Below are 16,279 nucleotides of genomic sequence, written 5' to 3' on the forward strand. Positions count from 1 at the left end.
CTAGACTTATACAACCAACATTACAGTTAACAAATTCACCTTTCTATACACACTAAACAACTTCTGTATCACTTCAACGTTTTAACTTTCACCCCCAAGGCTATATACAAAAATTTTTAACTTTCATTAACCACTAATTCAATCTTTCAATTTTTTTTTATTACCATATTATGACAATAATTTCGATCAAATTTAATTTTATAGTCAAATTTGTAGTAATGGTTGTAATACTTTAAAATAAAAAATAGTAAATTTAAATTCTAATATTAAAAATTAAAATTCCAACACAGTTTTAAACTTAAATTTCCGTAACCACATTGGATCTTGACCTTGGTTAATACCTTAAAAATTCCCTTTCCTGGATGTCAATGTCAGTGACATTTGAAGTATTTCAACTTCCTTCTAAATCATTGACAGACTAAACGTAGTCCAATGTAGACCTATTCATAATAAAACAATCTCTTAATTAATGGAGTAGAGCATCATGTACCTAGTACTAATCCGTTGGCATCCAATGTAAGCCAAATTATTTAACAAATTTCACCATGTAGTTAGAATATACATCTTGACCAGTGTTTGGCATTGTGGCTATTTAGCAAGGACAGAGAGTAAGTAATCGTAACCACACTTTTAAATTTTTTAACATTCAAAATTTCATCCTTTTTCAATTTTACTAAGTGAGATTACTTACTTTTAGGTTCACTGATGATGGACTGATAAGTCCGAAAACGTTTTGAACGTAATCCGTTTGGATTTTTAAAATTTTTTTAGAATTTTTATTAAATATACCAACTACACTAGGGAGTTTTACTTCATGTTAATTTTATGTTTATTTATGTTCGCACTTTGATATTAGATATGTTTTGTTCCTTGGCTTTTCTCATTTTGACAGTGGTAAAATTAAAAACGAGGTCATGATTTTTTGGGTCCTTATTCGCAAGTAAATGAAAATGGTCACAAAAATAAGCTCAATTTAGTAAAAAACACAAATATTTTTTATCTTTGAACTTATAGAATGACCAATAGGGATAAATAATAAAGAATAGAACTAAAAAGTAAAAAAATAACAAAACTATTAAATGGTCAAAGTGTTACAATTTTAGTCCGTCAAACATTCAGTGCAAATATCCCCAAAATGATCCTTGAATGCAAATGTGTCACATCTTTGGCACGCCCTTCTTGTTGACATATCGCAAATTCATGCACAAATACAACATCGTCCCACGTAATTTGTTGGAATATTAGGGGAAGGGGGTACGACTTCTTGAACTCCGAGCAGTACGCGAGCTCGTCGTCTAAGTTCTCTTAGCAGGGAAGGCATACTTGATCCATATTCAATTTGCTGTTTGATTGGTTCCCATGCTAAGTTTTCAATGAAGTAGCTTCTTGAAACATTTTCATTTATGTTATTAGCTTTATATACACAGCAGGCTACATATTATTTTTATATGTACAACTAAAAACTGGAACGCGCTTAGTCGCGTGGTCTACGCTTGTAGACCAGTGCTCTTTGAATAATGGTAAAAAAATAATGCAAACAGATCGGCGGCGTTTAGCAAACTGAAGAGTAAGTTGGAAGTATTAGTGACAGCTACTAAGCGGGATGGGTACTACGTGCAGTTTTATGCAATTGGCGACCACTTAAAGGAGAGTGGTCTACGATTGTAGACCACGCGCCTGACGGTGGGTTAATAATGAGTGGTAAGATAGTATTGACGCGGCTGTAAATGTGAGTGTGAGTGAGATGCGTCATTGGACTGCCTGAATGGCATCTCTTTCGCACTCATCATGGACGGACGCCTAATACGTGCATGGCGTTCATTATTTTTACTTAAAAGTAACGGCTTAGTAATCAAATAATGACAAAAATTTCTTCAGGATCTTGTAGGGGGGACTTTAAACTTTGATTTAGTCACTTTCTGACTCTCATAGTAATAACATTTAACCGAGTTATTAAGCCGTGAAAATCGCCATTTTTCGTTTTTTTCAATTTTAAAATACTTTTACCTCGAAAACGATTAACTTTAAAGAAAAATTATAAGAGACCTTTTTCATCCAGAATGGTCCAAAAAACCTAAAAAAAATTTGTTCCGACCAAAAATATTGATTTTTGCAATTTAATTAAAAAAAATTGTTAAAAAAAATTTGGATTACTTTTCGCGTGGGCGACTTCTTGAATCTTATTCTGGAATGTCTCACGAATGTGATTATGCAAAAAAATCTCATGGGAATATTTTCTCCAAAGAACCCGCCGTTCTCGCCTTATCTAACAGGCGTTCTATTGAGATATCATTTCAGTAAAAAGTCAAAGTAGACAGTGAAAGATGCGAAAATGCAGGGGAAACTGACAAACATACTGTATGAAACTGTATGGCAATTATTCGCACAACACTATACTGCTGCTGGAACAGGTATTTTTAAAACCATGCATCCTTCGAAACGGATTGTTAAAAACCAAGATCTGTCTATAGATTAAATCTAGATATAAGGCATTTACAAAAGATAGTTAAGTTCGCAGTGTGGAATGGTACAGGGCGCCAAACGACCTCTTTGAAATCTAGAATATACAAGGTTTCTATATTGATAAGACAGTATATGGATTTTTTGCTTTGTTGATACTCTTCTTCTATTTCACGAAAAAAAAAAATTAGGCACAAAAAAGGTTTTTATTTAAGATTACATGTAAAAATATCAAATACAACCATCGATATCCAAATCTTACACTATTACATTAAATATTGATGCCCTTAATACCAGATAATGTTGGTTTATACTATTAATAATAAAATTTTAAATATACACAAAAAATTATAAACTATTACAACCAAGGCCGGACTGGCTCATAAAAAGGCTCCAACCTAAACTGCAAACAAAGGCAAAATACCCCCTCCTAAGCTAAGTTTCTTGAAATTCTATTGAATGTAGAGGAAATCAATATTATTTCTTTTATACGTTTAATTTTAATTTAAATAAATAACAAGAATTTTTACTTGTTTTATGAAGAATACGCCACAGTTTTCCTTTGACATAAGTTTATTTTGACGTTTCGATTTCCACGTTGATTAATAATATTATTATTACTCTGTAACAATAAAATAAAGTATCTTTATCCAACTGTTCAAATATCTGTTATATCCAAATATCTGTTAAATGACTAAATTTGACGATTTACATTATAGACAGGCGACAGATTTCAGTAGTTTATAATAATTACAGAGTTCATTTATAATAATAGAGTCAATTACATAGTTTATTTATAATATTATCAATTCTTGCAATTACTTTTCTTTTTAATTGCATTATAAGAAGACTTTCTAGATTTTCATTTTCCATCTCAAAGATCGAAGCCTGGTTTCTAATAATTTTTCGAAAAACCTGCTATACAACTTACTTGAGTGAGAGGAATTATTAAAAGGACTTTATAAACTTTGATAAGCTCTGTATATACAAAATATTATATCGATAAATGATTTACATGACTATTTTCTTTTTCGAGATTTTGTTGATCTAATTGATCTGAAACTTCATTCATATAACATTTATTCAATGATGAAGAAACATACACAATCAAATTATTGAGGTTCCTCTGCAAATATTTCTTGATAAAATAATGGAACTAAATTGCATATTTTTTATAAGACACCCTTTGGTATACCTTTTTTTTTTCAATTTGGGAAACCTTTTTGGACCAAACATGACAGATCTTGATTAAGTCGCTTTTGGTCGGAAAACCTTGTCATGCTACTATTTATACGATCAATGATGATATAGTCCTGTCGCCAGTGGGGGTACAACGGCCTCCTTAATTCAGATGGAGTTATCCAAGTTTTTTTATGTATTTTGACCCGTAGAACACGAATTTTTTGGGTAACAGTTGATCCGGATGTCTATAAGATTGTTATAAACAAAGAACTTGAGGTATCACATTTTTTTTGGCATCCATTTTATTGCAATCTATTTTATAAAAAAATAATAAACAATACATATGAGTATTAAGAGTATGACACAGTCAGTATTCACCCAGTGGTGAATACCTAAAAGAGTACAATAAAGATTGTTAATAATTAAAAATTAATAAATTAATTGAATTAATCTGAAAAGTAATACAATAGTAGTGATAAAAGTGGGTATGATTAGTTAGTGTTGAGGTCAAGAGTGTCTGTTCTTTTTAGTCTTCTGTTCTGTAGGGGTGTCAGGAGATTGGTGACCAATATGTTTGGGTGAACCTGTAGTCTATTGTGGTACTTGGAGCACAGAGAAACAATTTCTTCTTTGACGGTTTGGACTTGGAGATCCCTATGTATATTATCGTTGGAAATGTACCAAGGAGCTTGGCACAGTTGCCTTAGAACTTTTGATTGAAAGCGCTGTATCTTAAGTAAATTTGTTTCACTGGCAGTTCCCCAGATTTGGATGCCATACGTACGAGGTATCACATAAAAACGATTTTTCGCAAAACAAAACATTTTTTTGTATAATTTGGGTCATTCTAAGCAAAAAATTTTTTACAAGTTTTTTTGTAGAATGAATAGTTTTCGACCTAAAGGTTGATTTAAAAAAATCGAAAAATTGCAATTTTTGAACCCGAATAACTTTTGATTGAAAAATAAAATAGTAATTCTGTTTACCGCATTTTTAGTATTTTGATTATTTTCATTGCTAAAAATTAATTTTTTTATTGTTAAACAAAGCTATAAATAGCAACAGACAATTTCTACGTAGATTAAGTACATTAAAACGCATGCATTGGGCACGGGAAACACTATGTGTTTATAGCTTTGTTTAACAATAAAAAAATTAATTTTTAGCAATGAAAATAATCAAAACCGATAAAATTCGACTTGAACTTTTAAATGCGGTAAGCAGAATTGCTATTTTATTTTTCAATCAAAAGTTATTCGGGTTCAAAAATTGCAATTTTTCTATTTTTTTTAAAGTTCAACCGCGTTTATGTCGAAAACTATGCATTCTACGACAAAACTTGTAAAATTTTTTTTGATTAGAATGACCCAAAAAAAAATGTTTTGTTTTGCGAAAAATCGCTGTTATGTAATTCCTCAAGTTCTTTGTTTATAACAATCTTATCGACATCCGGATCAACTGTTACCCAAAAAATTCGTGTTCTACGGGTCAAAATACATAAAAAAAAAGAATGTGTGTGTACTTTGTACGCACGTAAGAAGATATTCTTCTATTATATAGGTAATTTCAACGAAGTAAATATACTTAACAGGTTATTTGTATTTTATTTAAAAATTAAACTAACTTTCTTATCTACCACTTTAAAAAAAATTTTATTAAAACAACCAAAAATAAAAAAAATATATGAATCGCCCAGGATTCGAACCCGCGTCATTCCAATCTCGGAGCTAACGCCCTAGCAACTACACCAGCGAGGTCCTTCTAATTGACATGTAAGTTTCGGATATAAATACACAACACGGCGACAAATAGTGTAAATATTTCATTATTTTACTACAGAGAAACACAAATCCAAAAACACAAGAATTATAATAAATAATACATTTACTAAAAACACTAATATATTCTTTTAATGACTTATTTGCACGGATACAGATACATAAACACCTATCTTGAAAGATTAGCAAGGAACTACATACTGTCTGTGTGCGCAGGCGCGCAGATTTATGTACAATTTTCCCCTTAATCGAATCGCGCCTAAAAAGAATATCTTCAAAAACTTGGGTAAGTCCATCTGAATTAAGGAGGCCGTTGTACCCCCCATGGCGACAGGACTAATATTAAAAGTCTTGAATCTGAAAAGGTTCCGTATGAACATTTTTTTCAGCGTTAAATTTTTGATAGGGTAAATGCAAAAGGCGCACTGTCCCATGGGTCAGTCTGCCAGTCCGGGACTGTTGATAGCATTCAGTATATTCAAGTATTATAAAATATATATATATATATATATATATATATATATATATATATATATATATATATATATATATATATATATATATATATATGTCTATTTTTGATTTTTGTTTTTAAATTTTTTTTTTAAAGGATTATCTAAAAGTACAGAATACCGCAATGTTTACAGTTGTCCGGGGGCCAATTTACTTCCTACTAATTGGCCAAATGCATCTGCGCCCTTTTGATTTGCTTCTTCATAATCTGGAATTGCCAAGGCACATCTTGTTATCCAATTGGCAATGTTAGAGTGAGCACTAACGTCCCATCCTATAGCCTAAAAAATAAAACGACAGTAATTTAGCTTCAGAAGTTATTGGTAGTAGCCATTAGCCAACGAGCATTTATTGATGGGCATTATGAAGCGTGTATGACGGAGTTTCGTATAGAGTACGAGCTTCATAATGATAATTAAATGCAAGTTGTATACACGATTTTTTCTATGATCATTCACAACAAAAAATATATTCAAATTTATTAATTTTGTAACGCAAACAAATTAAGTAGTTTGTCAGTTTGTTTACATATTGAGAACTGTCAAAGCGTATGTATTTGACTCGCCATTGGTCACTGCGCGTGTGCCACCTTCATCGCGAATGCCACATCGCGATTCTATTGGTTAAAAATCTGTATCGTAATGAAAATGTGTATAATAATGAAGTTCATTATGATACAGGTAGTGAAATCATAATTGATATATTATAGTATGAGAATAGAAAAATAATATGTAAAAATATTATTTTTAAATTATAATCTGAGAAGACGAAATACATATTATAGTTCTGTTTTAATATAATATAATATATAATTTCCGAAACAGATACATAAAGTATCTGTTTGGGAAAGTATGCAATGTATTTTAACATTTTACTTTATTAGTTTTTTATATTTGCTATATGACTACTTAATTATGTAATACGATTAATTTCTTTTAAAGCCTGTAATCTTAGTTGATATTCACCCTATACTTTCGTATTTTTTAACACCTCCCTGCAAAGTGACCATACTGGCTGTTTCATATTTTGGACAGATATTCGGCATGGTACAATAAAGTTTTATGGTACAATTTTGCGCATGACATTTGACAGCTGAGGTCAAGCGTGTGACCTAGCAAAGATCCCTGTGAGCGATTATTTATAATGGTAGTTACCATTAGGTTTGGTCCAACCGTCAGATTACCGTTTCGTTACTAGATAATTAACGTTCCATGGGAACGAATTAATACGTTCCATGGTATTGCGCAGGACGGTGATCGTTCATTGACGGTTTCTGGGTCGTGTTGGAACAAAAAAATCCACCTATGTGGATTATTTTGCAAAATTCTTATAATTAACTCGTTTTTAGCGATTTTTTTCAGTTTTTTGTATAGTATGTATGTGTTATAGTTTGTATAGACAGTATGGACTAATTTAAGAACTTTTACTCGTTAGTGTCTATATAGTTTTATTGCTTTCGTGTTCGTGTATTTGTTTGTTTTTGTGTTTGGCGTTTGTACTCAAGTGTAGCTACAAATTTTGAGTACCTAAATTACAAAGTGATCATCAACAAATTAATAAGTGGGATAACCTGTATATTTGAAAAGAATTTTAAAATTTGTAGCGACCCATTTTTATGTGGATATTACTTTTTTTGTATCTTTAATCAACTGAAATACCGAACTCTGGAGTACCACTTGATCAACCTGTATGTATAATAAACAAATAATAATTAAAAAATGCTTTATAATGGATATCTGTGTTAACACAGACTAAAATAACTATCCGAAAATCAACAAAATTAAATTAGCTACAAAATTTTTTTTATTATTAAATATTATAATAACACAACTTTTTCTTTATAATCACTATAATTAAATTAGTCAAATTATATTAAAAATTAAAAAGTCTTTCCTATAAAACTACATTCAAATATTGCATGAAGAAGGATCTTTACTACGTTAAGGTAGACTTCCACACCAAGCGACCGAGACAGGAGACCGCGACAGGCGACAGATAGTCGAGGTCTCCGCACGACTGCTCTCAATGCAATTATATCAGGGTAGTTCTGCAGCCCGCGACCGAGACCAGCGACCAACTATCGTCTAATCGCGACCTATCTGTCGCCTGTCGCGGTCTCCTGTCTCGGTCGCTTGGTGCGGAAGTCTACCTTTATGCGCGAAAGCGACCGATTTTGGAACATTACGTGCCATACCTGGAAATTTATTGTACCATGGATATTCAGAGAAAATGCACTTTCACTTTTAACACAAAGGCATCTTTTAAACTAACGCCTTTCAAAGCACCATATGCGTCGATACTTTATGACCCAAGCTATCTCTACCAAGAAAGGGTTCGCAGGCAGTACCTCGGCCTTCCAAAGGAACAAAATTTAGTACGAAGTTATATTTAGTATGAACGAACGACATCTCCTTAGCTTATCAAAAGGACCGCAGTCCACGTCGCGGCGGGTTCCTTGCAACTCCTGGAGATGCTGTTCAACTACAGTCATTTAAAGGTAGGTGCGATACCTTCTTTGACAATTGATACAATTTATGAATATAACCAGATGAATTATTTCATGCTTACATACGAACACACATACTTATTCATTTTTCATACTAAGTGCATTATTATATATCTTATATTTACATTACCATACTATAGTCCACTTTCACTACATTGTTTCTACTACTTAATTAATTAAACCCAGCGACCTTAATCATCAAAGATTAATCATTTGTTTAAACAGTATCCAATAATTTGAATCACAACCATATCGAGAAATTAAAGTAAAAGAATTTAGTGTGTACAGTTTATATTTTACTTAACTTCACAACTACAAACAAAAATATGACATAACCTTCTATAGGACAACACGACTTTGACACTTATATTAGAGACTTTGTTTCACACTCTTAATGACAGAAGCCAAAGACAGAATCCAATCGGGAAATCGCTGTATATTCGCACTGGATAAGCTTATAAAATCAAAAAATCTTACAAGAAGTTCCAAGATCAAAATCTATAAATCCATAGTCAGACCTGTACTAACATATGGATGCGAAACGTGGACCATGACCAAAGCAAACGAAGAAAAGCTCGGACGTTTTGAACGAAAAGTACTTTTCGGACCTCACCACGACATTAACACAAACCAGTATAGGATCAGAACCAATATGGACTTAAAAGCACTCTACAATGACACCGATATTGTCCAAGAAATTAAATCACAGCGACTAAGATGGGTAGGCCACATGCACAGACTTCATAACGAGAGACTTGTAAGACTGGTATGGGAGGAGATTCCTACAGGCAAAAGACCACTCGGACGTCCCATAATGCGATGGAGAGATAACATCCAAGCAGATCTCCGAAAAATGAACATTCCATTTGACCCTAGGTGATGGAAGACGGAACAAATTGGAAAAAAGTTGTACAGTCAGCCAGGACCCACCCAGGGTTGTAGCGCTACGTGATGATGATAATGAATGACAGTGTAGCCGACAGCTGCTGTCGTAAATACAAATATGTGTTCTATTTGGCAACAGCGCTTTCCTACTAAACTCGACAGTAGCGAAAAAACTAATATATGGAAAAATTTGCTGAATTTGTACTAGTGGGTTATGATGTCATTAAATCTATGACGAGCACGTCTAATTGTTTGAATTTAGCTTGTTGCATATGATTAATTCAGTCAATATTATTATAGTCGGAGAGATAGAAGCGGATTTTAGGCCAGGGTAATAAGACAAAAATATACCCTGTTCGTGACACTTCAGCAGCCAGGGTACTGAAGCGTTTTTTCGACAAGTAATACCTATAGGAACAAATTGTAACTATTTCCTGCGTAGGATCTGGCGTCCATTTTGATTTATAAACAAAAAACTGTCAAAAAATGGCATTTTTCCCTTTTTTTTCAAATCAATGGAAAACAGTGAAACTTATTGATTTTTTTAGTGCAAATATCTTTGAGATTATGGGAAAAGCTTTAAAATGACATATTACAATGTTTCATATACCCATTTATTGTTAATATAATTGCGAAAAAAGGTCGGAATTGCAAAAAAAATTATTTTCGCAATAACTGTTCTAAAAATTAGTATACAGGTTTGATTTTTTTTAATGAGGGTTCTTTGGTGCTTAATATGTGATAAAAATTTCAAAGCGATTCATTCAATTGTTTAAATTTTATTCGAATTGTTTATCTCAGAGAGCATTTTTTTGCAATAGTCAGAAAAAAATTACGTTAGAACCATTCCACAGATGTCAAATGGAAGAGCATGAGCTATATTTTCAACTTGGTTTAAAAAAAGTGAATAAAAAATGCATTTATTAGTCATAAATAATTATGCAAAAGTATCGTAAATCTTTTCTTCTAAACTTTTTGGATAACTTTTCCAAAAAAAAAAATAACTTTTTCACCCTGTTTTAAGTGCACAGCGACCAAGTAATGTTATTTATATCATAATTGATAAAAAATTGTAATAAATATTATTGTGTTTTCAATTTATCAATCAAAAGCAAAATGAAAATTAAATTAATTTTTTTTTAAATAACACGGGCACTAGTGATGTAACGAATATTCGTATTCGCATTCGCATTCGCGAATATTCGCATGTTTTTGCATATTCGCATTCGCATCCGCATTCGCGAAATTTGTGCGAATGTTTTGCGAATATGAATATCAGAAAAAAATAATTTGAAGATAATATTAAGTTAATAAAATCAAAATCTATTCACTTCTCATCTTTTTTTATTAAGAAATGGTAATTTAACCTCAAACATGCAGCTACTCTCAAATGGAAATATGCAGGACACAACATTAGACAAAGAGACGGAAGATTGAATGAAGCGATAACTCACTGGAGACCTTGGGACTACAAAAGAGGAAGGGGCAGACCACAGAGGAGATGGTCGGATGACCTAAAAAGATACGCAGGGACCAGATCGACAGCATTAGCACTGAACCGAGAAGAGTGGAAAAATTAGGGGGAGGTCTACGTTCAACTTTGGACAAATGAAGGGCAATAGATATATAGAACTTAACCTTGTATAATCACATTATCAGCCTTCACTTTTTTTATTATTTGGTATTATGTAATAAAGCTTAAGTTTCAGATTCATTTACACTGAATATCAATTAACTTTTCATTAAAAATTTAGGAAACATTACAAACATATAAAAAAAATTAAAAAAAAAACTGAATATTCGCATTCGCATCCGCATTCGCGAATGTCGGTAGCAGATATTCGCATTCGCATTCGTATTCGCGAATGTTCAAAAAATGACATTCGTTACATCACTAACGGGCACATAAATTTGATACACCCTGTATATTGAGCTGTAAATATTTATTAGAATTTAGTTTGGATGTAAGTGGATTTCTCTTTTTAATGAGCTTTCCGATGAACCATTAAAGACTTTTGTGAATAATTAAAGTGAAAAGGACGATGTATTTAGATTTAAAATGAAAATAGATTGTTTATTACGAGAACTATAGAATCCACAGGTAGATGTAGTTATCACTTTCTGGGAAAGTGGTTTAAAAAGAAAGTTTGGAAATTTAATATCTTTGTTCAACACGAGTAAATGTTGTAGAGTTTCCCCGAAAGTAATTAGGATGGTCGGAATAATTTTGAAAATGAATGTTTGTTTGTCGAATGGAAAAGATTGTTCCTGATTCTTGGCAAGTTGGAAGGGGAAAGGTAGTTTGAATGATTGAGAGAGTTTGAAAAAGAGGTCATTATGTTTTTGGCATCGCTGAGGAGCGGTTCGACGTTTTCGTGGATAGATAGTTAGCAGATACCAGTGGCTGTTTGATAGTGGAGAATAGTGTTGAAAAGTGGAACGAGAGACAGATCAAATTGAGACGAAATACCTCTTTGATTCTGTATTATTGTGAGAAGGAGAGCAGAGAATTTTTGGAGTTTTGTTTGAATCGAGTACGTGTCAAAAGAGGCCCGGCTTGTTGGAGAATTGGTGCTGGTATGCTGATAGTTTTGAAGCTGGAGAACGGAGAGGGCTTTGATGAGTAGCCTTTAACATAGTCAACGAGGGAGAGCTGTTTTGGATCACGAGAAGACATCAGAGTGAGTGAAGAAAAAGGTCAGTCAACTTATGTGAAAGATATTTTTATGTTCGGAAACTAAATTTTTGAGTAAAAAGCATATGAATTAAAATTCCAATATTTCTAAAAGTATAGCTAATCTTGCGAATACATAAATTTGTTTTGTTTAGTTTGTTTTACCAAAGTCATCGGGAACAAACCGATAAATTGTTTTTTTTAACTATAATAAATTTAAGTGGTAAAAATTTCATTCGGACATCTGTGTCCACAGGTTTTAGATTTGATAGATTTTAGAGTATTGATTTTGGTAAATAAAAGACAATTCTGTATTTTTATTTTAATATTTTGCTTTATTTCTTTTCCCTATTTTATCCCGATTAGGATCAACTAAGAGATACTGAACCCACGAGAGAAGATAAGTGTAACGTAAGATAATTTAGACATTTTCTTAATATTATAAAAAGGCACCCTGAGATTTTTTTATGTATTTTTATGTATGATTTGCGACAATTAAATTTTTTTTTATAGCCTTTTTTTTCTATTCGAAATGTCGAATAAAGGCCTCTCCCATTTCTCGCCATTCATCTCTGTTGTGTGTGAGGCGTTTCCACATTGGTCCTGCGACTCTTCTGATGTCATCGCTCCAGCGCATTTGAGGTCTTCCTCTTGGTCTCTTCGCTTCGTACGGTCGCCAGTTTCCAACTTCCTTGCTCCATCTACCATTTTCGAGACGTTCGTTGTGTCCAGCCCATTTTTTTCTATTTTAATTTAGTGAGATTTAATCTATGAGTGAGATCATGGCTCTTTGAGTTTTTCTAATCTTGTCCATGTTCATTTTTGTGAATGTCCAGGTTTGAGCTCCGTAAGTGAGAACGGGAAGGATACAAGAATCGAACACTTTGGTTCGAAGGTATTGTGGTATCTTTTTGTCTTTTAGTATATATGAGAGTTTTCCGAATGCAGCCCATCCCATTCTTACTCGTCTGCTTATTTCGGTAGTTTGGTTTTCTTTGTTTACCTTGATATTCTGACCTAGATATATATATTCTTTTACATGTTCCACTTTTATTCCTTGGATGGTTATCGTTGGTTGATCATCTTTGTTCGACATTAGCTTAGTTTTGCTTAAGTTCATTTTTAGTCCTTTTTTTAAGGATTCTCTATGAAGCTCATCGATCATCACCTTCAGTTCTTTCCAGCTGTCGGCTATTAGTACCACGTCATCTGCATATCTTAGGTGGTTTAAATACTTTCCATTTATCGAGACTCCCTTTGTTTCCCAATTTAATGATTTAAAGATGTCTTCAAGTGCGGCAGTAAATAGTTTTGGAGATATGGTGTCAATTAAATACTTAATCAAATAAATAATAATTAATATAAAATTTAATAAGAAGCAGATCATAACAACATGGCGAACCAACGTAGGACATTAAAGTATCTCTGGTTGTGAATTTGAAGGGAATAGGAAACGGAAAAACAGGTGAAGGAGAATTTATTTGCCCGTCGGAAAGAGTTTGATATATTTAAAATTTTTTGAAATATTTGTTTGACTTAATTTTTTTATCTAGGTACAATTTTACATATTTATTTTATTTTTGATTGATTTGAATTTTGAAATATTTAAAAATTTGTGGGATAAATTGATTATATTTGGGGAGAGAAAAATTTTCGTCTCGACAGCATACAAGGTATTTTCGAATTTCATATTAGGCGGGGATAAAATTTTAACTACATGTCGATAACAACCAGAAGCAAAAGCAAAGAAAACAAAGAACAAGAAGACATTTTCGAAACAACAATCATGGCATCAGAACAACAAGAATTATCAGGAATAGATAAATTATTACAACTAATGCAACTCCAGTCACAAAAACTGGATAAAATGGATGAATCACAACAAAAACTGGATAAAAATCAGGAAGAAACATCAAAGAAAATGGATAAAGTGGATCAAAAAATGGATGACAATCAACAGGAAACAAAACAAGCGATAGAAGAAAACAACAGAAATATAGCGAGTATAAAAAAGGAAATGATTAAAAAAATCGAAGAGATTGCAGAAAAGAGCGAGAAACAGGAGATAGAGATTAAAGAAATCAAAATCAAAATGAAGGAGATAAACAATTGCCAGAAAAAGGAACTAGAAAATTTAGAAACCAAATTTGAAAATGCTTTGCAAGAAGATAAGAAAGAAATAGAAGAACGATTCCGAAATAATGAAAAACTAATTGATGATATCAGAAATCAACAACATTCCGGAGAAGGAAGGGAAACGATTATCCATAGTACAGAGGATGTAAAAATAAGATTTGGCGGGGATGTAAAAAAATCACACCCAGTAATTTTCATAAACAATTTAAAAAAAAAAAAAATACGACACATCGGTAACTTCGAGACAGCCAAAGAAACGATAAGGAACCATCTTAAAGATGAGGCAAGTTTATGGTTCGATAGCAAAGAAGAAGAATTGGACAATTGGCATAAATTCGAACAAAAGTTCCTGAGTTATTTCTGGGGAAAAATACAACAGCTAGAAATAAACAAGGAATTGCAAAATGGGAGGTACCATGATAGAATGGGTATTTCAGAGAAAACATATGCACTACAATTATATAATAATGCAAAACATCTACAGTACAATTATTCATCCGAACAGCTAGTAGAACTGATAGCCAGACATTTTGAAGATACCTTAGAAGATCACATAACTCTACAAAACTACAAAGATATCGACAGTTTGTGCCAATTCTTGCAAATACGAGAAGCAAAAATGAGAGAAAGAGAAATAAGAAGATCGCAAGATAATTATAGACAACGCGAAAGTCGAGACTATAGAGATAGAAGACAGAACTTTAGGAGAGATTATACAAGAAGAGAAAACGAAAATAGAGACAACGGAAGAGGAAACTATGAACAAAGAAATCGGCAATGGAACGAAGACAGATATCGAGAAAACCAGAATAGAAATAACAACCGCACAAATCAAGAAGACAGAAATGATAATAGAAGGAATGAACAGGAAAATCGTGGAAACCGATACGGGTCCGACAGACAAAGAGAAAACAGAAGAGCGGTAAACAACACGCAAATATATGAATATGAGGATGAGAGACAAAGCGACGGAAGAAGAAGCGAAGAAGAACAGCAAGTGTTTTTTTTTACGAAAGCGCTCACTAAAAACAAAAGAACAAACAGGAATTTTTTGTCACCCGAAGGAATTTATTAAATTAGCAGGAAATAATGATAAAGGAAGTGGATCTAATTTAAAGTTTGTAGATGGTTTTATCAATGAGAAACCGATTAAAATTATGATTGATACTGGTTCAGAAATTACTTTGATTAACAGGAAATTAATAGAAGAGGTTGATTTGACGAATTTGATTTACAAAATTCCCAGGGTAAATTTAGTGGGCGCAAATAAACGGACTTTGGCAACAATAAATGAAGGAATACGAATAAAGGTTCGATTGGGGAAGAAATTTTATGCACTACAATGTGTTATAATGCCAAACATGATGCATGATATGATCGTAGGAGTGGATGAATTGTCAGAAAAATATGTGGTGATAGATTTCAAAAATAACACGATGAAAAGCACAGATGGAAAAGAAGAAGAACCTAACATTCTGGAAATGGACAAGGAACATGAGAAACGGAAAAAGGATAATGCAGACAAAAAACAAACGGTGGAAATGAATTTGGCAATGAAGCAAGGACAGAGAAGAAAGGGGAGAAAGCAACAGAAGATAAATAAAAACAATGAAGCCTGGGATTCCTCGAAAAAGGAGATGAGCCCAGAAGAAGAAAAAGAAGAAAAGAGTGACAAAGGAAATTGACGATTGGAATTCCTCAAAAAAAGAGATGAGTCCAGAAGAAGAAAAAGAAGAAAGAAGATTGATAAAAGAAAATGAAGATTGGGATTCCTCGAAAAAAGAGATGAGCCCAGAAGAAGAAAAAGAAGAAAGAAGATGGATAAAAGAAAATGAAGATTGGGATTCCTCGAAAAAAGAGATGAGCCCAGAAAAAGAAAAGGAAGAAAAAAGATTGACACAGGAAAATGAAGCTTGGGATTCCTCAAAAGATGAGATGAGCCCAGAAGAAGAGATCAGAATAGAAAAAGAAGGCGGAAAAGATACAATTGAGACTGCGGTATTTAAAGAGGAAGTATGCAAAATGGAGAAGACAGAATACACAATAAACATGTGTAGAGAATCGGAGGAAAAAGAAAGAAAATTGATATGTGGAGAAGAAAAGGAGAAGGAACTGCGTGTAATATTGAGGGAATGTGAAAATTTA

At 32.7% G+C, this 16,279-nt stretch overlaps 1 protein-coding gene across 1 annotated transcript in view; it reads right to left on the reverse strand.

The window, feature by feature from the left end:
* Positions 1-2,647: 2,647 nt before the first annotated feature.
* LOC126883248 (glutathione S-transferase 1-like) overlaps positions 2,648-16,279 on the reverse strand; it is a 133,723-nt gene continuing 120,091 nt past the window's right edge. Inside the window, exon 5 of the mRNA XM_050648544.1 lies at positions 2,648-6,214. Coding sequence (XP_050504501.1) covers positions 6,062-6,214 — 153 coding nt within the window. The 3' untranslated portion in view covers positions 2,648-6,061. The remainder of the gene's footprint in view (positions 6,215-16,279) is intronic.

The sequence above is a fragment of the Diabrotica virgifera genome, chromosome 4 (genome assembly GCF_917563875.1).
Source record: "Diabrotica virgifera virgifera chromosome 4, PGI_DIABVI_V3a".
NCBI classification, from domain to species: Eukaryota; Metazoa; Arthropoda; class Insecta; order Coleoptera; family Chrysomelidae; genus Diabrotica; species Diabrotica virgifera.